The sequence below is a fragment of the Taudactylus pleione genome, unplaced genomic scaffold, assembly GCF_031769625.1.
Source record: "Taudactylus pleione unplaced genomic scaffold, aTauple2 ptg003289l, whole genome shotgun sequence".
Classification (NCBI taxonomy): domain Eukaryota; kingdom Metazoa; phylum Chordata; class Amphibia; order Anura; family Myobatrachidae; genus Taudactylus; species Taudactylus pleione.
The window spans coordinates 23,422-46,971 of record NW_028287644.1 but is presented as its reverse complement, the minus strand read 5'-3'; the positions used below and the strand labels follow the sequence as shown (position 1 = coordinate 46,971).

Sequence of the window (23,550 nt, the reverse complement as noted above, 5' to 3'; positions counted from 1 at the left end):
TTAAGTAGAATCTGAATGGTTGCTATGGGCAACATCACTTTTAAAACTCTCTTCTAAAAACTCTCAAATTTACCCCTTATACCCTAGATAGCACACACTGAACACTAACAATTCTTGAAGCGTGCAATCACATATAGCTCGTATTATTGATGCAATGACATCTAAGCAGCATCGCAGACACAACAATGACACACAGTTTTCACCTTTACAACATTGCAACCAGGCTCAGAAGGGGATAGTTTGGATTAATTGTTATTATTGTAGTGCAAACATACTGCAGCACTTTACAAAAAATATTTGGCCATTCACATCAGTCCCTGCTCCAGTGGAGCTTACAATCTATATTTCCTACCATGTTTACACACATACACACTGTTAAACTATTAGAACCTTTTTGGAGAGTGGGAGGGGAATATACAAACTCCACACAGTTAGGGCCTTTGTGGGAATCAAACCCATGACCTCAGCTGTGAGACAGTAATGCTAACCATCACACCATCTGTGCTGCTGGATGTATGAGGATTGAATTAATTCTAAAACAAAACAGTGTAACAAGCATTGAGCATCGTCTTAGACCCTCTAACAACAATCTGCAACATCCAAAAATTGCCTTCATTTGTGTCTGTGACAATGTAACTTGTTTATTTGTATTTCTCACTTCCTCCTTTTGTTATTTCCCTTGGGCATTTTCCAATCATTCTCACTAATCTATTAAGGTGGGTACACACTGAACGGACATCATCATCTGCTTGTGCCCTCGGGTTCCGGCGGCCAGGGGGCGGTACACGGTGGGCGGGTTGGGGGCGTGTCCCGCCCCCCTCCTTGCAGCTGCCGCTGTGTGTGTACGGGCGGTCTGCATACTGCCCGTACACACCTGCCAATGGACAGATATATCTGAAGACATATCTGTCCATCGGCTGTGCAGCACAGCGAATGCGATATGTCGGTGAACGCCGACATTCACCAACATATCGTGGGTACACACTGCCCGACGGGCAGCAGATACATTGGCCGATCAATTGTCAGTGTGTACCCAGCTTTACATCCAAAAACTATTTAGCAAACTGCTTTCCTTAGTAACCCTCTATAACGTTATTCTTAGACTGACAATATCCTTCAGTCCCTTTCCCCTTGATCACACCTCTTTATGTGTTGTGCCCTCTCATTATTTTGGGCCTCTCTAATTAACTCATGAACTCCTTTCCTATATTCAGTTCTTAACTGTAATATTTGCAGCCTTTTGATACAAATTTAATTCTTAAGAATCCTCCAAACATCTTAATCCTTTAGCTTTTAGCAACTATCTATATAACCAAATCCAAGGGTTTAATCCGATTCTGCACAGTAGTGCAATCCAGCAAAACATCAAATATAGGGCCTAATTCAGTAGTACACGCCAGTGCACTGCTGAACACAGATTCCCGATGTTCAGGAATCTGCGCTGGCGCCAGACCCATTCTGTGCATATGCAGAACAGGTCTGCGAGCCTGCACATAAACGGGCAGCAGACTGTCAGCTAACAGAGATTTCCTGGCTTCTTCATCTCAACTGCGGCAGCCGGCTGCATGACCCCAAGGGTCACCTTAGCCAGCCGATGTCTTGCAAAGTATTCGATGCTGCTTTGGATAACGCAGCTCAGATACGTAATGCAGCAGGAGGCGTGATGACTCCTGCTGCATTACCATATGTGAGCAGCTTTTGAATTCCGTCTGAAGCTGAATCAGGCTCAGGGACAGAACTATGGGAGACAATGGAGGCACCTGCCGCCGGGCTCCTTCATTGTTCACAACATATTTACCCCACTTAGAGCTGTAACTATGTACCCGGAGTGTACCGTCATGGCCGCCCAATACATGGCACCCCTTCCCGGCACCTGAGAAGCCACCATACACTAGTGGAGAGCTCCATGTCAGACCATCAGCTGCCACCTCTGTCTATCTATAGCCTGTCTGCATGTGAATTGCTACATTACAGTGTCAGCGGCTCTGATAGGGAGGGCACCAAATTACACTTGTGTCCGGACGTCTGGGATAAACTTACGCCACTGATAAGGCCCATATTGTATAACTTTCAGGATCTTTTAAACATAGGGCACTTCCAATGGGAAGCCACTCCCCTGCTATAATGGTAGCCCTCAGGGGTGTATCTAGGGGTCCGAGTGTCCCTGGCAAGTAAGGGACTGGCGCCCCCCCCCGCGACTTTGTCAGTTAGTAAACAGATATAGATATACTGTACCTAGCACTGCACATACATATACATAGCACACATACTGTACATGGCACACCACACACATACAGTGTCCACACATACCTAGCACTGCACATACATAGCACACACATACTGTACATGGCACACCACACACACAGATTGTACACACATACCTGGCACTGCACATACATATACATAGCACACCACACACATACACATAGAGTGCACACACATACCTAGCACTGCGCATACATATACATAGCATGTACATGGCGCACCACACAATCACATACCTGGGGCTGAGAGGAGCAGATCGGCAGCTGTAATCGCGGCAACGCTTGCCGTTTGTGTTGAGATGGATACACAGCTATCTCCATCTAAAAAATAAATACTCATATAGGGGGGACTCATCGAGGGGGGGTTTAGCTGTGGGTTGGCATTTGCCAGGGGCACCGGCCGGTGGGGAGCCCCCCCACCGGCCGGCGCCCCTGGCAAGTGCCATCCTGGACAATAGGAAGATATGCCCCTGGCAGCCCTATATGACTTCTAGGGGCTGCAGTGAATGCAGTGCCTATAAGCCTGGGCTGCTTGTTATTTTGTGCGCATGTGTGGGTTTGTGATCCCGATATATCGTGTGCCCGTTGGTCAGTGTGTACCAGCGATATGTCTGTGAATTATGTCGTTAACAGACATATATCGCATCGATTGTGCTGCACAGCCGATGGGAGCTATATCTGCAGAAATATCTGTCCATTGAGCTGTGTGTACGGGCTGTACACTTGCAGCATAGGCTGTGGGGAGGAGGGCGCAATGCGACCCTCAGCCAGCAGGACCCGCAGCCAGATAACAGTTGACACTTGTTTAGTGTGTATGAACAACCATCATCTGCAGATATATCTGTTAGGTGTGTACCCAACTTTAAACTAATTTTTTACATCATGGTAGACATGTGGTTCATAAGCAACCTCAAGCCAGTGGCGTAACTAGGGTATTTGGAGCCCAGGGCAAATTTGAAAAGGGAGCCCCCCCCCCCCCAATGCGCGCGCATAAAAAAAATTGGCGTGGTCACTTAAAAATGGGGCGTGTCAACATGACACACCCCTTTATTTTCACACTGAACATTCCTATCCATATGCACCTTAACCCCAGTAGTACCCCTTATACAGTACCCCCAGTATGGAGTTGTGGTCCCTCTTATGCAGGCCCATAGTAGTGCCCCTTATACAGTATCCCCAGTAGTGGTCCCCCCAAATGCAGTGCCCCATGTAGTGTTCCCCCTTATGCAGTGCCCCCAGTTGCAGTCCCCACAATGCAGTGTGCCCAGTAGCGGTATCCCCTTATGCAGTGCCCTTTATATGGTGCCCCCAGTAGTAGTCCCCCCCTATGCAGTGCCCTTTATATAGTGCCCCCAGCAGTAGTCCCCCCCCATGCAGTTTTCCCTGTAGTGGTCCCCTTATGCAGGCACCCAGTAGTGATCCCCCTATCCAGTGCCCCCTGTAGTGGCCCTTCCTATTATTGCCCCCAGTAGTGGTCCCCCAAGTGCAGTGCCTCTACTAGTAGGCCCCTTTTATAATGCCCCCAGTGGTAGTTCCCCCCCAAGTAGTAGTCCCCAGTAGAGGTTCCCCCTCCCGATTAAGTGCCCCCAGTAGTAGCCCCCCCCCAGTAGAGGTCCTCCCAATAATGGTGCCCCCACCCCCAGTAGAGGTACTCCCAGAAGTAGCCACCCCCCTCCCCCGTTCTGCAGATAGGTTAAAAAAAATATATATATATGTATATATATATAAAAACATACTTACCTGAATCCACGCTGCTGCTGCTGCTGCTCCGGCCTGCAACGCCGCTCCCGCCGCCGCCCGCCAGTCCTCCCGGGCTGGCGCGCTCAGCATTATGGGACAGACGTCATGACGTCAGTCCCATTACCCACTGCAGGAGCCGGACGGAAGTCCGGCTCTTGCAGTGGGTGCTGCTGCAGTCAATGAGAGTCTATCTGACTCTCATTGGCTGCTGTTTAACACACACATCGCCCCCAGCGCTGGCGGCGATGCGTGTGTTATGCACAGCCTGAGCCCGCCTCCTGGCGCAATTGGGCAAGCACTCAGGGGGAGGGAACGGGCTCAGGTGTGCAGCACAGGACCGGTGCAGGGAAGCCTAGCGCCGGTCCTGTGTAAATGTGTAGCACCGACCGCAATCACTGTGGTCGGCGCTACACTTGTGGCTAATTAGGGCGAGACGGACCGTGGCCGGCGGCGCCCCCCCGCGCCGCCGGTTCCACGGTGCCCAGGGCACGCACCCTGCCCGACCTCCCCTAGTTACGCCACTGCCTCAAGCATAAATTTAGTAAGACAGTATAGGCTTGTATTGGATAAAAAATTGCTTTTTAAGCTGCCCCACTGAAATAAACAAAGGCCTATTTATTGACTTTATCCCATGCATGACCTGTATAAAAGTCATACTCTCTAAAGGTCAGAATAGGATTAAAGACAGCAAATTCTAGTTTTATGGTGATGTAAATAGTAACAAGCACCCTACTGTTCTCCCCACTGCTTCAGATATGATAATGGAACTGTGGCTTTTTGATCACTGCACTATTCAATGAGACAGTTTGGGTGTGGATCCAGCCAACATGTGGTCTTTCAGGGTTGTCTAGGAAGTAAGTGTTGTTGTAAACTAAACATGTTACAATTTACAACAAAAGTCTAAATGATAACAGGATTATGTTTATTTACGTACTGAATCTGGATGAAATGAGGTTTGGTTTTTATCACTCCCCATTACTATCCCCTCACTACAGCACCAATCATCTTACACTAGCCTATCTGTAGCATGTATGCCACCAATACACCCACTATTGTTTCCCAGCTGATTCCACACATAAGCAAGTTTAATAAAAAATCAGCTTTTGACAAGCTGTGCACATATTTGCCTGACATCTTTTTCATTGTTTCGTCATTAATGCCATAATGTCACTGCCCATACAACAGCTTTATATCAATTAGACAACTGTTAACATCTGCACCAAACGTACCCTTGCAAAGTCAACACTAAGATAATAATAATAATGTTATTAGAATTTTATGACACAAAAATCCGGTTCAATTATTTACATCTGCCAATTTCACGCAACAATATACAACAAATAAAAGTCTGCTTTTCTTCCTTTTACTTTATTGTAAATGTATGAATATGTTATTTATTTAATTTTTGCAAATAAAATGTTAGATCCCCATATATTTACATTGAAATACAGATCTTAATTTCTATATTTGCAAAAAAATTAAATGGCAAAATTGTTATACAAGATGGATGGGCATGTGTTTATATGTGTTTATATTACATAAGTGGGGAGAATCCATTAATAAGTAGCTTTGACAGATATCCGCAACTTATGACATTATATCAAAGATAATTCTATATTTTACAACAGTAACCATGTTAGAACCATTTATCATCTGTGCCAGGGACTAACAAATATTATATGCTTCACAGCTATTTAAACCAACTGCTGTTGCCCAGTGACGTGCGGTGAGGTAAATGGTTGGGAAGCACACATGGAGATGGGTCTAAGTGCTGGGAGCCTGTCTCTCCCCCTACTCACTGTAACTCTCCTCTCACTACACTAAGCTTCAGTGTCTATTCATTCTCCTACCTGCATCACTGTGTCTTCTCTTGCTGCTGCTGACTGAGCGCCGATCTCTAAACAGTGCAGTGCACTCCTGGTCACATTACACACCCAAGGTGCCCATAGTCAGAGGCATGCCTCTATTAGCTCTCTGTCTGTCCAGCTTTCTGTCTGTGGTGTGGCGCCGCCCCCAGCTCTGCAAGCAGTGTCTGACTATACAGAAGAGAGGCTGAGCTATTGCTGCCTAATCCCTCATCTCCCTGCAGTCATATGGAGCTCCACAAAGCTGGTGAGTGTGAATTATGAAAATTATTACATTAAAAAAAGGTGTTTATAAGTTATAAATATCTTCTTTGCATTATTCTTATCATTTTTATATAAAATCTCTGGAGTATGACCGGGGACGCTCTGCCTCCCCTGCCTACCCTGACTGCACGTCCCTGCTGTTGCCACATCTGGTTTACTGACTGCTATTGCCACATCTAGTAATACCGAATGCTATTGCCACATCTGATTATACCAGCTGCTATTGCCACATCTGGTTATGCTGACTGCTATTGTCACATCTGGTTATAAGGAGTGCTATTGCCACATCTGGTTATGCTGACTGCTATTGTCACATCTGGTTATATGGAGTGCTATTGCCACTTCTGGTTAAACCGACTGCTGTTGCCACTTCTGGCTATAATGACTGCTATTACCACTATACTGACTGCTATTGTCACTTCTGGTTATACCGATTGCTGTTGCGACATCTAGTTATACCGATCACTATTGCCACATCTGGTTATACCAACCGCTATTGTCACATCTGGTTATACCGACCACTATTGCCATATCTCGTTATACCGACCGCTAATGCCACTTCTGGTTATACCAACCGCTATTGCCACATCTGATTAAACCGATTGCTATTGCCACATCTGGTTATACCGACCGCTATTGCCACATCTGATTAAACCGATTGCTATTGTCACATCTGGTTATACCGACCATTATTGCCATATCTGGTTATACCGACCGCTAATGCCACTTCTGGTTATACCAACCGCTATTGCCACATCTGATTAAACCGATTGCTATTGCCACATCTGGTTATACCGATCACTATTGCCACATCTGGTTATACCAACCGCTATTGTCACATCTGGTTATACCAACCACTATTGCCACATCTGGTTATAATGATTGCTATAGCCACATCTGATTAAACCGATTGCTATTGCCACATCTAGTTATAATGATTGCTATTGCCACATCTGGTTATACCGACTGCTTTTGCCACATCTGGTTATAATGACTGCTATTGCATTCTCTTTTTTACCTTTCAGTATATCAATTCTACTGTTATGTTACAAATGACCACATATTTTTTTTACAGCAGATTACTTTGATGAGTAAAACACCAGTCTTGAAAAGCTTTTTCAGTTGTATACACTGTATACTATACAGTATGTCATTGTGATAAGATTTTAGTGACTCTTTACTGAAAAACTGTATAGATAAAATTAATATTTCACTCCCTGATCACAGATGAGTTATTCCTGCTATTACCTTCTGAATATGAAGATTTTCTTTGGCTACAGAAAAAAATGGACTACGCCCTGGTCACCAGCAGGGTCTTCACAATGGGGAATTCTCACTTATTTGTATTTACAGATGTCTGTGGCTAGCTTTATTATGAACTTGTAAAATGTACATTCCATATTTCTGGTCAGGAGAGTGGAGTGTGGGTACACAGCAATGAGTCTGATTAGCCCTGGAAAGTAATTTTCTTATAATGCAGCAGGGACCAAGCTTTTCATGAAGAGGGCTAAAAACTATGGGCCTGATTCAGCAAGCAACGCAAAGGAGAGAACGCTCGCACTTGGACAATGTTTTTGTACTGTGCATGAATATGCATCGTACTATGCGTGCGTGAACTAGCCAGTGTGATTGGGTAAGCATACGCAGACTACACGCAGCGTGAACGCAGACCCCTTCCGATATTGACAGGAAGTGCCATTTGTGGGTGGTGACAGGGGGTGGTCGGGTGAACGCAGGCATGCCTGTGCGTTGGGATGCCGTTTTAGGGGCGTCCATAATTAAGCCAGTGCGGCGACGGACACAGTGATGAGACTCCGTGCACACAGGAAGTTGCCAAGATCCTGCCCAAGGTCTGGTCAACCACTATTATGCAAATGTGGTTGATGGTTCTCGATGTTTACGCTACCTTGCGTACGATCAGGCTTTGAGTAAAGGGAGATAAGCGACTTAATATAAGGCTGGGCGTCTGCACCTTGTGCTGCTGTCTCCATGCGTATGCATTGATCAGCATATTCTCGCAGCGGACGGGTGAGTGCGTTCTCTCCTTTGCGTTCCTTGCTGAATCAGGTGCAAAACTGTTAAACACACAGTATAGTTGATGGACATTGTTAGAGGTGTTGTGGGCTAAAACAAACAAAGTGGGGAAGCACATAAAGGCCATGGGCAGAGCTTATGCTTTCAGTAGGTGAACCTGGGTTTCTTAGGACATTATTGGTTAAGAGGTGCCTAAAACAATGAATGAGTGATAACCAACCATCACACACACTGAGGAGCAAATTATGTCATGCCCACCTCCCAGAATCAGCATGAATGGCGGCCGGATGTAAGGTTCAAATCCCTATGCCGGCAGACTGGCAGCAGTGGAAATCCCGACAGGGAATTTAGGTACGTATCACTAACCCCCCCCGTAACCCTCCCTTAGGAGTGCCTAACCCTAACCTCCCCCCTAGTGCCTAACCCTAACCCCCCCATAAGTGCCTAAACCTAACCCCCCCTTCCCCGCAGCCTAAACCTAAGTCTCCCGGTGGGGGTGCCTAACCCTAACCTCCCCCCGGCGGTGCCTAACCCTAACCCCCTCTTTCCCTAGCCTAACCCTAAGTCCCCCCCCCAGGACCCAGTACTTTACCCTTCCCCCCATAGCTGTCTGTGCCCGCCGCCCGGCTTTCCTTCGATCGGTATGCCAGACGTCGGGCTCCCGGCGTAGATATAATGACAGGCATCGGGATTTTGACGCCTGTCATTAGTACCCTGCCGGAATTTGACAGTCGGGAAGCCGGCGGTCGGCATATCGACCGTCGGCTTCCTGACTGCATCCCCACCTCTCACCTACTAAGGGAAGAAGCAGCAGAGGAGAGGGTGCAGTGCCTAGTGCACCCCAGATCTATCACCACCTGCCCATGACCCTCCATTGGGATAGCCCTGGCAACATCTACAGCCTCTGCCTACTTCATAGCCTTTGCAGATAAGCTCAGCACAGTAACACAATCAGAAAACACAACATACATATCCAAACCTGGTTGGACAGGATGAAGGGACATGCAATCAAGATGTAGAAGTATTACTATTATTAAAAAAAAAGAAAACTTGCACAAACGTAGAAACTGCTTGAAAATTGGTAGTACAGGAATAAGGTATCATAGGGCCAAATGTAATAGGATGAGAGTTTAGAAAATGTGAGAGTTTAGCAGTAAACTTTTACATTGGTCTGGTTTTATGATATCTTCAAAATGGTAAAACATCTGGATGGGAGTTTAAATTGTGAGAATTTTTTAGTCTAAAAACATATATGTAGACATTTTGATGTTGACATGTTAAATGACAACATTGTGAATATGTTGATATTTTAACAATGTCGACCTTAATACAGCTTTGCATATTGATTGTCGACATTTTGACTGCTGACATTCAGAACATGTCGACATTCCAATGTCGACACGTCATACCACACACACATATATAAATATGTATGTATGTATATATATAATTATATATATATATATATATATATATATATATATATAATCCACAGAACTAGTGTGCATACTTCCATTATCCAGAATAAATTAATTGTAGGGTGCACGGTTCAATAAATGTAGGGAACCTTCTCTGTATTCACAGAAAAAAACCAGCGCACCACTCTTGCCAAAAACTTGATTTGTATTTGTACTGAGCAGCATGAAAATGGTAACATGTCATAAAGTGCTTTATGCATAATATATAGCAGCATATACTTAACAGGCTCCACTTGTAGGCATCAAACTTGTAACAGCACGGTTCCATGATTAATAAGGCAGCTGCAATATTGTCATGCTTCCTTACCGCCGTTGAACCAAAATGCTGACCTTAGTAGTCTGTGTATCACAGCCCTTTATATATATATATATATATATATATACATATATATATATATATATATATATACAGAAGTGTGGCGGATACCGGCGCACGACCGGGTGTAAGGCATTCTCTTGGTGGGCTATATAAATGTCCACTATATTGATGTCTATTTATAAAGGGGATGTAGGATGTGGTTGGCATCCCGGCATTCAGGATGCCGGCGCTTAGAATGCCGGCACTGGAATACCGACATCAGTTAGAGTCCCGGCGCCAGCATCCCGACCACCGGCACCCCATTGGTAAGTATTAGAGTTTGGGGTAGGGTTAGGCTTAGGCACTAGGGGGAGTGTTAGAGTTAGGCTGCTGTGGAAGGTTAGGTTTAGGCTGTTGGAGGGGGGGAGAGGATTAGGTTTAGGGGAAGGGTTAGGGTTAGTGTTCGGATACTCACCTACGGGTATCGGCATTCTGTTCTGACCTAGTCCGGATTTCAGCGTCGGGATTCTGAGCACCAGGATCCTGAGCACCGGCATCGTGTACCCAAACCTCATCAAGCTGTGCTCCCTGGCCATTGATTTTCTTGCTATTGGAGTGCCATCCAGCTGCTGGAATATAAATATATATGTATATATATATATATATATATATATATATACAGTATATAACTTATCTTCATATTTTCTTTTATAGTTGTTACGTTTACTCATTCGGTTCCTTGCATGAATGATAATGCTACAGATCATTATTTCAAAAACAAGGCCACGATGAAACAATTTTACATATACTGTTCAAGGTGTTTCTTTTTTAAGTAGCAAAACCTGAAATCTTATCGTACAGTATATAAGGATTAGCCATATGATCTTTGTATCTAGTTATTTGGATTGTAAATACTTTTACCTGTACTTTGTGCACAGGTTGGGAAATTGAGACATTTTATTGCTGTATAAGAATGCCCAATCTATAAAAACACCACCTAGTATCAGGATCTTATTTAATGATCTTCTTGTCAGCCAAACCCAACTCCTCCTGGAAAGTTCAATACAAATATTTTATTATTATCCTGTTAAGAAAAAACAAGCACACAACCTTCATCCTATTAAAGACCTTGGCCCTCATTCAGAGCCGTACGCTCTGAACAGAGCGCACGTTCTGAATGAGGGCCGGCCTCCATGAAAATGGAGCGTCCTCCTGGACGCTCGTATAGCTGTGGGTCACCACCCACAGGCTATACGAGCGTGCAGTTTGATGGGCGCGATAGTCTTGACCATCGCGACCATCGAAACTGCGAGCCGGAGCCTGCGGTTGAGGTTTTCAACCGCAAGCTCCGAAGTGATTTTGGCTCTATCAGAGCCAAAATCACTCCCACTGACATCACTAGTGATGTCAGTGGGTCGGCTTCTGACGGGAGGCGTTCCCGTGGGAACGCCCCCGTCAGGGGGGCACGCCCCCGGCACGCCTACCAAAGGGGGCGTGCTGTCAATCAACATCGACAGCACGCCCCCTTTGATCAGACACAACGAGCGAAGGACTTTCCTTCGCTCGTCGCATCTGGCGCATGCGCACGACGGAGCTCCCTCCGTCGTGCGCATGCTCAGTCCAGAACATCGACCCACTTGCGAGCGGACAGCCGCTCGCGAGTGGGTCTGAATCAGGCCCCTTGTTTTTTTCTCCTATGTGTGCAGACCCCTGTTAGAGGATTTCCAGTTATATCCCTGCACATCTTATGCTGGCCATACACCAGCACGATTTCGGGCCGATTGGCCGATTTTCGACGAGTCATATGATGGATCTTGTGAAAATCGTGTATTTTTTTAGTAGGATACGATCCGATGCGCGCTCCCGCAGCTCCTAAATCAGATTGTATGATCAGATGTGCAGCCCATATTGTCCATTGTATCGTGCGCAGATCGCACTGTAAATTTAGTGCATGCGATGCATCGTGCGTCCAATCATGTAATTTCAATGACATTTTCCAGAGGAGCGCGTGAGGCACACGATCGATCGTAGTACAGATCATGTGTTAAGAAAAACACCAAATCGTAAAGCCGGGACTGCAGGGAGATCCGGGGAATCGTGAGGTGAATCGTATCGTATGCTGGTCGTGCAGGTGTATGGCCAGCATTACACTAGTGCTGTAGACATTGTCATTCATTGGGGCAGCTGTCCCAAACCTTCAAAACAGATAAAGTGAAGTGGCCCATAGCAACCAATCAGCTTACAGTGGGCGAGATGCACTAACACCTCGTCATACTTACCGCTGGTCACCGCCTCTCTGCTGATCGCATATACACTAACATATGCAATCAGCAGCACAAAGGACAGCTCTTCCGATAAGAACTGTCCTTTGCGATCTGCCCTGCGCCGTGGACTTCCGGGTTTATGACCCGGGAGTCCAACTGCGCATGCGCAGAGTGACGCGACGGCCGCGGGGCATGCTGGGAGGGATCCGATCAGTTCCCTCATAGCAGCGCGATGCGGTAGAAGCCCATAGGCTTCTATAGGGTAACGTCAGCAAAAGCTGGCGTTACCCTCCACATCGGAGCCCGGCGGCCAGCTATTTGATGCATTCGGAAAATGTGGTAAACAGGGGTTTTACCGCATTTTCCATTTAGTGCATCCCGCCCAGTATGTCATGTTGTAGACTGTACTAAATAAATGACAGCCAGAAGCTGATCAGTTGCTATGGACAACTACTCCACTTTATCTCTCAGGAGTGTTTGATACATCTCCCATATTGTCTTAAAAAAGCAAGTTACCCCTGACAACGTTCAAATCATTAGGAATGAATTCCCACTTAAATACAAATGTTTCTGGATTACAATATGAAGTGATAATGAAATAATGAGAGTTAAGGTGAGTCATCTGAGTTATAAGTACAAAATGCAAAGTAATCATAAAGAAATGCAGCACAAACTCGCAGTAAACGCTGCACATGATCAGCCAATGGGGGATGAGTCATGTTTGACTAATGAAAATACTTTCTCTGCGGCTAATCCGTGGAGCCAATCGCCGCTCGCCTTTCCCGAGACGATGATAGTGACAGCCCGAACAGCCAATGAATGCAAAGAAGTTGCAAAATGCAAGTGTAATTCAAGATAAGTAGAGTGGAGTGTGGGCTGCCTTAGCGAGGAATGGAGAGAAGGGCAGCAGCAGGGAGCTGCAGGGCTGCTCTTGCACATTGTGCACGGTAATACCTGAGCTCATCTAGCAGGAATTGGGTTGGGGGTACCTCTGACTGCGCCCCTCCTCTCTTTGTTGCATGTGGAGCTGATGAAGTGAATTGCTCTGGGCGAGAGCGCTGCCTTTCCTCCAAGCTGAAGGCGAGAGGCGGCAGCAACAGACAGCACGGAGCCATGAGAGAATACAAAGTAGTTGTCCTGGGATCCGGCGGGGTGGGCAAGTCTGCCCTTACTGTCCAGTTTGTGACTGGATCCTTCATAGAGAAGTATGACCCCACCATTGAGGACTTCTACAGGAAGGAGATCGAGGTGGACTCCTCGCCCTCGGTGCTGGAGATCCTTGACACTGCAGGCACCGAGCAGTTCGCCTCCATGAGAGACCTGTACATTAAGAACGGCCAGGGCTTCATCCTGGTGTACAGCCTGGTGAACCAGCAGAGCTTCCAGGACATCAAGCCTATGAGGGACCAGATCATCAGGGTGAAAAGGTATGAGAAGGTGCCTATGATCCTGGTGGGAAATAAGGTGGACCTGGAGGGGGAGAGGGAAGTGTCCCATGGGGAAGGCAAAGCACTGGCCGATGACTGGAACTGTCCCTTCATGGAAACTTCTGCCAAAAACAAAGCCTCAGTGGATGAACTGTTTGCAGAGATTGTCAGGCAGATGAACTACGCCTCCCAGCCCAATGGAGATGATCAGTGCTGCTCCTCCTGTGTCATCCTCTGAGGGGCGCCCTCCCCTGTTTACAATGCACTATCTCTTACCTGTAACATGATTGAAACCAACTTTGCATCCAGTGAATCCAGCTCCTGTGGGTGTATTGTGCTCTGAGATGTCATCTGTAACACAAAGTATCTTTCAGTATATACAGTCTTGCAAATTCCATGTGCCCCAGAGGGAGGAAAAGTTTGCTGACTGTAGGAGGAAGCTGTGATGAGGGGGTATAGCAAGCAACTACCCATGCCCGGACTGCACATGCTGGGTACATGGAGAAGGAAGCAGTGTTTTGGGGGGTATGACGGCAACTACAGTGCCCTGACTTATAAAGTGCACAAGTTGGGTACATGCAGAAAGAAGCAGTGATGTGGGACATAGCGACAACTACCCCATGCCCCGACTGAAGTGCACAAGTTGTGTGTATGGAGAATGGCCCTCCATGCCAGGCAGATTGGGGTCACCCTCGGACTGGTCGCCTGCTGACTTTCCTTTCACGTATTTCTATGCAAAGTCGGATTATTGTTACAGAGTAACCATTCATAAGTATTGCACATCTAGAAACGAGAGAAACGATGCCAACGCAGTGTGGGGTGCCAGTGTTTTCCCCATGCTGAGGTGTGTGTGTGTGTGCCAGAGGGGAAGTCTATTTTGTTTACCTGCTGTATAAGATGGGGATTTGGGAAGATTGTTAGTATTTTTTTTATCAGCTGTGAAAACGTTACATGTTTGTTTTTTATTTTCCGTTAATGTCACGTGTGCTGGCAATAACTGATTTTTGATGCTCAGCTTCATTTAATATACAATGAAATGACTTTTGTGTACCAGGGTCACCAGCACCCAGTGTCCTTAGAGTGCCTTCAAAATTCAGCTGTTCCAGTCAGTGCCAACCTGTGAAAACCTCCACAAAATCCCATTATCTCCTATTCTGCAAACTACTTAACAGTTTCCTCTCAGTAATCACACTGAACAAGCGTGGACAAAGGGATCTATTGTCCCTGGAACCTATTTTTTTGAGCCTGTAAATGTAATTTCCATGTCTTGCACATTTTTATTTTTATTTTTTTGTGGGTGGAGGGGGAGGGAGGGTAGTTGATTAACCCTTTTTGTTGTGTACACAACAGTCTGGCAAAGAAAGGGTTTCAATTTTATTTCATTACATTTTATTGATTTTTGTTTGTTTATGTTTTACATTGCAAGCAGTGGTATTATCATTGCAAAGCAGCCATAGATCTTAAGAAGAAAATGTGATGCTCCTCAAGACATTAACAAATGTAATTTTATTTTTTTGGACATGCTAGAACAAGCTTGTCTTCTATGTTTTAAAATACATTGAATACAAATCGGTGGTGACCTAACATGATGTGTTTTTTTTTCATTATTTGTTATACTAGACCAAGGCTGGATGAAAGGCAGGTACTGTACCAGGTTTGCTTGGGTTGGTTCTAGAAAATGCTGAGCCAGCTGCCTGGTCTGATCTTGATGGATAATATAATTAGAACATCTTTTATTGTTTGTTTTTTTTTTTTTTTAATTCTGATTAAACAGGCCCTATTTTATGCACTGCTGAGTTGTTTCATTTTAAATTGTCTAGGGGATTCATGCAATCACAGTATTTATATGTGACTCTTTTTATGTGAGTTTTACTGTTTATACAAGTTTGTATAATTGTGAGTTTGAAAGACCGACCATGTGAGCCTTTGTTTGCAAATTATCCAGTACTCGTTGGGTTAAAAGTATTTGGATATTTTGGTCACTTGATCCTCTGCTGTATCTGATCTCCCACTACGCATTCTGAAAAGTAAGTCCAGTCATATTGTGTCTGGAGAGGAGAAGGAAGTATGCTTAATACAGACATTGGTGTACTCTCCTTCCTGTTTCTTTTCAGAGGGCGGAAACTGCTGTAGTTTATCCATGCTGAGGAGGGCACTGATATTCACTATGGGCTGTCACAGATTGATTTCTCTTTTGGCATCCACAAAGTGATTATTAGAAGATAAGGCAGGGAGTGTTCTGCTTTCTCCCATGTAGGCGGGTAGATATACTCTCTATCTATCTGGTAAGGGAGTGACAGCCTATTTCACAGTTTTATCCTTTACAATATTCTGGGTGACTATTTACTTTATTCATAAAATATGTGCCAAACATTAACACATTTTCTATTGATCCATTTTCTTTTTTATTTTTTTTTTCCCTCTTCAAAAACAACTTTGCTCAACTGTTACTCATAAGTGTTGATAGAGATAGAGAAACATCAAATTACTGTAATTATATTACAAGTATTTTACTTTTTAATTTGTTACTTTTTTGTAGTGGTGTTCAACATATATTTTAACGACAGCTCGCCCTGTTTTGTAGGCGGGGCGGGGGGGTGGTTACAAAAACTGAGGCGTTCCTCACGGAACGCTTGCTGTTTTGTGGGCGGCCGCACTGACAGCAGTGATGTCAGTGGGGAGTTTCCTGCTCTATTAGAGCAAGAAGCTCCCTGGGGCTTGCGGTTGCCGAGACCCAACCTTAGGGTCTCGTCGCAAGCCCCGATGGTCTTGACCATCGCGACAATCACCCTGGTCGGTCACTAAGCTGTGGGTGGTAACCCACAGCTTAGCTAGCGACCAGGAGGCCGCACAGAAAAAAAGAAGCGCCCGCCCTCATTCAGAGAGAACGATTGCTTCTTGCGAGCGCCTCTGAATGAGGGCCTTAATTCTTATAGCACAAATGTGTTTTTCAGTGACACTTGAGTCCTTTGTAAACTTCATCACATTAACATCTACACCAAACTGTACAATAATAAGACAGTTGGCACAAGTTAAATAATAAGTGGTAAGGCAAATTAAATGTAGGCTACTTTTATAGTGGCCTTTACATTTGTTACAAGTATGGGATATTCATTGTAATGTATATTAGGAGGATATAATTGCAAACATTCCTACCTTTAAATGTGTTGAATGTACATTAAAATGTAAAGTGCTATATAGGCAGCATATGTGTTTACCACTTTAGAAGTGTGAATGAGGAGGAGCAATCTGCATAGGGATCAGTGATGCTTTTTGTAAACCTATTGCAGTAATATCCATAGGTGTGATCACCAGGACTACTCTAGTTGGTTCTACATTGAACTTAGGACCTGATTCAGACCAGCTCGCTAGATGCGTGCACTCACACAATGCGTATGCTAATTGCGTAGGCAGGGCGATTGCACAGCAAAACATTAGCACGCCCACTATGTCTAATGGTGGGTACACACTGGCAGATACATTGGCCAATATATCTGCTGCAAGTCGACCAGCGTGTACCTGCGATATGTCGGTGAACAGCGTCGTTCACCAACATATCGCATTGGCTGGTGCACCGACCACCCATGCGGCCACGAGGGGGGCGAGACATGCCCCTGACCAGGCCGCCGGGACCCGAGGGCACAAGCAGATGATGGCTGTTAAGTGTATGAATGACCAACATCTGCAGATATATCTGTCAGGTGTGTACCCACCTTTTAGAGTACGATCGCTTTGTGTATGCAGACGCCCATCGGCCTGTCTTGTGGGCATCATGTCATCTCCAGGAAGTGTATGCAACCATCGTTACATTGGATGTGATCGCAGCACTTGAGGTTGACCATACCCTGCTGCAAGCACTGCAATCACTTCAGTGTAAAAACTAACCAGGTGATGTGCACAATGATGCTCCCTCTAAATTATGCACGCCTCTAAAACAGTGTTGGGACGCTCAAGCACGTCTGCGTTTGCACATCCACTCCCCCGTTATTAATGTCCAGCCCCTGTCACCACCCACTAACTGCTTCTCCTGTCACTCACACTGCTGGGCTGGCTATCCACAGCAAGCGAATGCATTATGATTTTTCGCAGTGGTTCGCGCACTGCGATGCATACGCAGAATGCAAAAATCGGCCACCTACGAGCGAATGCATCCTAGCGAGCTGGTCTGAATCAGGTCCTTAGCCCAGAAGCACAAGGCAGTCTGAGCAAACATGTCCGAACATGTTACCACTTTAGTCTAAGGGAATTCACTCGCAGGGCTGTTTGTGGAGTATTATGTACTGTATTCTATGCATACTGAACTGTACTAACTGATAGATCACCATGACAGTCACATTATCATTCATTGTGGGATGGACTTTTATCAACAAATGGGTTAAAAACACAAACTCTGTTTACAGTACATTTGTTTTGTGGACTCTCACTGAGTATTGGCTTTTGGTTCTCAAAGTGATCTATAGATTTCTAATTTGAAGGATGTACCCTAATACAGCTATGTGGCGTGACAGCATGTCTTGCAAATCGTTAGAACATAGGATCAGTAATACCCCTTTCTACTTCAGGGTCCATAGGGTATCCACAGGATACCTTGGGGTATAGGTGTGACGTCAGTCGCAGGGCACCAAAGAGTTAAGCTTTCAGCCTCCCAGGATGCACTAGGTCCCCCTCCTATACCCCGCCCCCGGGCCAAGGCACCTCAGTTTAGTTTGGTGCCCGGCCGGAGTCGGGTGCACCTGTTGGAGTGGGGGCTAGAAGAGCCCCTGAAGCTTATTCTTCATGCAGCTGTGGCTGCACAACTGGATGAACAGCATGGACAGTCAGTCCTGACGTCCATGCTGTCTTCCCTACACCCCGCCGGTACCAGAACGCCGGTACTGATCCGGGGATGCTGGTGGGCGTCTGGGGTCACAGCTAGCGGTGACCCCAGATGCTCCGGACCATGGCCGGATTCAAGGGGGACAGAGGTAAGCAGCGGGGTCCCGCGGTGGGTCCCCGCTGATCACATGGTCCTAAGTCCCCAGGCAGGGGGCTCCCTGGGGACTGGCAGCGTGGAGCCAGGCGACCAACCTGCGCTTCCACTACCCCCTGGGACAGCGGACCGCAGCAGAGCGGTAGCGCTGCGGCGTCCCAGGGGTTAAATGCATGCCAGGGGAGCGCGCCTTCCCTGTCTCACAGCCGGCGCCTCCCCCGCTGCACACAGCCCTCTCTGCATGCTGCCGACTGGTCCTGTGGCAGCGCTCCTCCCCCAGGCCAGCCTCCTCTCTGCTCCTCGGCGGCCATCTTCTCAGAACGCATGGTGGAAGCGCTGGACGGAAGCATCGTGGTCTGGGTCCCCCCGCATACCTCTCCTCCGCTGTGGTCAGGTCTGTGTATGCAGCGCTGTGTCCTACCAGGCCCTGTGTCTGTGTAGTTGAGTGATCAGCGCTGTTAGTGCAGGAATTGTTATTTTTCTGCATTGTATGTGACTGTGCTAGCGCTGCTGCCTGTAATCTTTTCTTCTCTAAACTGTCAGCTTTATTACTGTCCCTGTTCTTTCTGCTAAAGCCCTTGCGGTGCGGTGCTGCAGGGTGGTCTCTCGCCTATTTAATACTTAATTGGTGAGAGAGGTCACATACGTGGTGCCATCATGTCTGAAAGTGATTTTCCCCTCCGGCTACAGTGTACCACGTGCAAAGTACCGTTAGCGGAGGGGGAGGGTAGCGCGGAGGGCCTTTGCCGGCAGTGTTTGTCCATGGCGCGGCCTATTACGGTTACAGCACCGGTACAGGAGCCGCCCTGGGCTTGTTTCGCTCAGGCGTTAACAGCTTTAGTGGGCCAGTTAGCTCCGCAGCCCGCGTTTACTCCGATGGGTTTGTCCCAGCAGTCTGTGGTGTCGTCACCCATGCAGGGGTTCCCACGACAATTGGTGGTACCCCACAGTCTCCCTATTTCCCCGCTCCCGGGTTCTCAGGAGCCAGCGTGGGTTAACTCCCTGACGAGTTCTGTACAGCACTTGTCGGATGTGTTGCAAGGGGAGTCTGTGATGCGGTCTCATAAAAGGCCGGTGGCGTCTCTGTCCGCTCCTTATGAGGATGACGAAGGGACGTCTGATGATGGGGAGATTCTAGATCCTTACGATCAGGAACCTCTCCATACTAAGGACGCTGATGCTAAGTCCAAAGTATATATTCCTGGACTTATTCGGGCGGTCCGCACAGCCTTGGTGATTGAGGACGAAGTTCCCCCAGCGGCTAAATCTAAGTATGCCTTTTTCAAAGATGTGAAGGGCGATGCCACAGTCTTTCCTCTTTCGGGTCAGTTGGTGGACCATTTAGAGGAGGCGTGGAAACAACCTGGCAAAAGATACCAGCCGCAGAGACGCCTGGCGGTGGCTTATCCGTTCGCGGATAATTATTTTGCGAAGTGGGAATCCCCTCCACAGGTGGATTCTCACGTGACCCGTCTTGTCCGTAGTGCCACATTGCCGATGCCATCCATGTCCTCCCTTAAGGATGCTACGGACCGCAAGGTAGAAATCTGCCTGAAGTCCGCTTATTCCCTTGCAGGGGGGGCAGCACGGCCGGCTATGGCCATTTGCTGGGTTGCCAGAGCGATGGAGCGCTGGGCGGATTCATTAGAGGCTTCTTTTGAATCCGACTGTCCGGCCGATCAGGCGGAGTTGATTGGCAATCTCCGTGATTCGGCCACCTACATCAACGAGGCGGCTCTAGACATTAGTACTCTGGTGTCTAGAATTTCTTCAGCAGCGGTAGCTGCTCGTCGCACCTTGTGGCTGCGATCCTGGAAGGCGGACGCAGATTCCAAGAAAGGTCTGGAAGCGTTGCCGTTTACCGGAGAAGTTCTCTTCGGTCCGGATCTGGATAAGATTGTGGCCACGCTGGCGGCAGCCAAATCTGCCTGTCTCCCGTCGGCCGCTGCTCCTTCTGGTTCGGGACCATCGTCCTTTCGGTCATCTAGGGCCCAGGGCAGGCCCAAACCACAGTCGTTTCCTCGACAGGCTGGCCCTAAGAAATCGGTCAAGCCCCGGAAGCAGGCATGGAGTACCAGACGTCCGGCCCCCAAGCCAGATGACAAGCCTGCGGCCTGACGGTCCGGGCCTCCCTTTGGGGGATCCCAGGGTGGGAGGCCGCCTGCTACAGTTCGCCCAGTGTTGGTCGACCACTACGACAGACACTTGGGTTCTGGAGGTGGTTTCCCACGGATACGCCCTCTCCTTCCGGCACAGACCCCCGGCTCGCTTCTTCACCACGGGTCTCCCATCAGACCGGAACAAGGCTACGGAGCTGCGGAAGGTATTGCACACTATGCTCCAGGCTGGAGTTATAGTGGCGGTTCCATTCTCCCAGAGGGGCCAGGGTTTCTATTCAAATCTATTTTTGGTACAGAAACCCAATGGGTCATATCGTCCGATTCTCAACCTCAAAGCACTCAACAAGTCTTTGCGGGTCCCGAAGTTTCGGATGGAGACCCTACGGTCCATCATTCTGGCGCTGGAACCTGGGGACTACTTGGTGTCATTGGACATACAGGACGCTTACCTGCATGTCCCTATTCTTTGGCGCCATCAACAGTTCCTCAGGTTTGCAATCAGCAGCGACCACTTCCAGTTTCGGGCGTTACCTTTTGGCCTGGCAACAGCACCACGTGTTTTCACTAAGGTGATGGCGGTCATGGCGGCTTCTCTGCGGCTGCAGAGAGTCCGCATGTTGCCGTATTTGGACGACCTGTTATTGGTGGCAGGATCTCCAGAGCTCCTGTTACGCCACTTGGACCTGACCATTGCACTGCTGCAACGGCACGGCTGGCTAATCAACTGGCAGAAGTCCACTCTAATCCCGTCTCGGAGGATTCTGCATCTTGGAGCCTTATTGGACTCGGGACAGCAAAGGATCTTCGTGACGGAGGACAAGATCTCTGCTTTACAGTCAAGGGTGCGCAGTTGTCTGCACAGCCGCCGGGTGTCCTTACACTCGGCGATGAGGTTACTGGGCTCCATGGTGTCGGTGTTCGACATGGTGGAATACGCCCAGTTTCACTCCAGACCTCTGCAGCACCTGATCCTGTCCAAGTGGAACGGGCTGACTCAGTCTCTGAAGTCCCAGACGATTGTGCTCACCCAGGAGGTTCGCCTGTCCCTTACGTGGTGGTTACAGACGACCCACCTCAACAAGGGACGTCCGTTCTGGGTTCCAAATTGGGTCCTGTTGACAACGGACGCCAGTCTTCGGGGCTGGGGAGCAGTTTCGGGTCCACACTTGTTCCAGGGCAGATGGACGCCGACAGAAGCGGAGCTTCCAATAAATATCTTGGAACTCCGTGCGGTCTTCAATGCTCTCCAGCAGGCACAGCGGTTTCTCCAGGGTCGCCCGGTGCAGGTCCAGTCGGACAATGCTACCACCGTGGCCTACATAAACAGGCAAGGAGGAACTCGCAGTCGGGCGGCTCTCGTAGAGGTCTCTCGGATCCTGGTTTGGGCGGAGCGCAATCTTCCGGCCATATCAGCGGTCTTCATCCCGGGAGTGCTCAATTGGGAGGCGGACTTTCTAAGTCGCCAGGACGTTCATCCGGGGGAATGGTCCCTGCACCCGGACGTTTTTCAACTACTGGTGGACAGGTGGGGTCTTCCAGAAATCGACCTCATGGCGTCCCGGCACAACAACAAGTTGCCGGTGTACGGGTCTCGCACAAGAGATGAAGGGGCGTCTCTGGTGGATGCTCTGTCCGTCCGGTGGACGTTCCGGTTCGCATACCTGTTCCCTCCGGTCTCCCTTCTTCCACGGGTAATCCGGAAATTCAAACAGGAAGGAGGGACGCTCCTGTTGATAGCTCCCGCGTGGCCCAGACGGCACTGGTTCTCAGACCTTCAGGGTCTGTCCGTGGACATTCCTCTGCGGTTGCCGCTACGACCGGACCTTCTGTCTCAGGGTCCTTGCCTTCACCCGGACCTGACTCGGCTGTCTTTGACGGCGTGGCTGTTGAGACGGCCATGCTGAGGTCCCGGGGGTTTTCCAGCTCTGTGGTGCGTACCATGTTACGAGCTCGGAAACCGTCTTCCGCAAGGATATACTATCGCGTGTGGCATACGTTCTTCCAGGGGTGTCGACCGAGAGGTTATGCACCGCGGGAGTTTTGTCTGTCTCTGATTCTCGCCTTCCTGCAAGCGGGACTAGATCATGGGCTTCGCCTTGCTTCTTTGAAGGTACAGGTTTCGGCCCTATCTGTCTGGTTTCACCGTAGGATTGCTACAATCCCGGATGTGCGCACCTTTATGCAGGGTGTTCTCCGCATTCAGCCGCCCTTTGTTCCACCTGTGGCGCCTTGGGATTTGGCTGTGGTCCTGAGGGCTCTCCAAGGACCGCCGTTTGAACCACTGGGCTCAGTGGATCTTAAATGGCTAACAGCTAAGACTGTTTTCCTTCTGGCCATTGCTTCGGCCAGACGTGTTTCTGAGTTAGGGGCTCTTTCTTGTAGACCCCCTTTCTTGGTTTTTTATGGGAACAGGGCAGTGCTCCGCACTCGGCCCGAGTTTCTTCCCAAAGTTGTTTCCCAGTTTCATATTAACGAGGAAATAGTTGTTCCGGCCTTTAACTCACCGGGTCTTTCCGTGGGTGAGGCCTCTTTGGATGTTGTGCGGGCCTTAAGGACTTATGTTGACCGCACTTCTTCGTTTAGGAAGTCGGACGCTTTGTTTGTCCTCTTTGGCTTCCGTAAAAAGGGTTGGCCTGCTTCAAAGCAAACTTTGGCAGCCTGGATCCGTATGGCTATTTCTGAAGCTTATCTTCATGAAGGCCTACCGGTCCCTCCTTCTCTGAAGGCTCATTCCACTAGGTCTGTGGGTCCTTCGTGGGCAGCTCGACATGGTGCCTCGGCAGTTCAGATCTGCAAGGCTGCTACGTGGTCTTCTGTCCATACCTTC

At 48.0% G+C, this 23,550-nt stretch overlaps 1 protein-coding gene across 1 annotated transcript; it reads left to right on the top strand.

Annotated features, from left to right (window-relative positions):
- Positions 1–13,068: 13,068 nt before the first annotated feature.
- LOC148430744 (ras-related protein Rap-2b) lies at positions 13,069–15,423 on the top strand. The gene has a single exon (XM_088466491.1). It carries the CDS (start codon positions 13,321–13,323, stop codon positions 13,870–13,872), a length of 552 nt encoding a protein of 183 aa, XP_088322617.1. The 5' UTR covers positions 13,069–13,320; the 3' UTR covers positions 13,873–15,423.
- Positions 15,424–23,550: the final 8,127 nt, after the last annotated feature.

What these genes read in the sequence shown, in the direction of transcription:
- LOC148430744 (XM_088466491.1), top strand. Translation starts at nt 13,321, where the DNA reads ATGAGAGAATACAAAGTAGTTGTCCTGGGATCCGGCGGGGTGGGCAAG.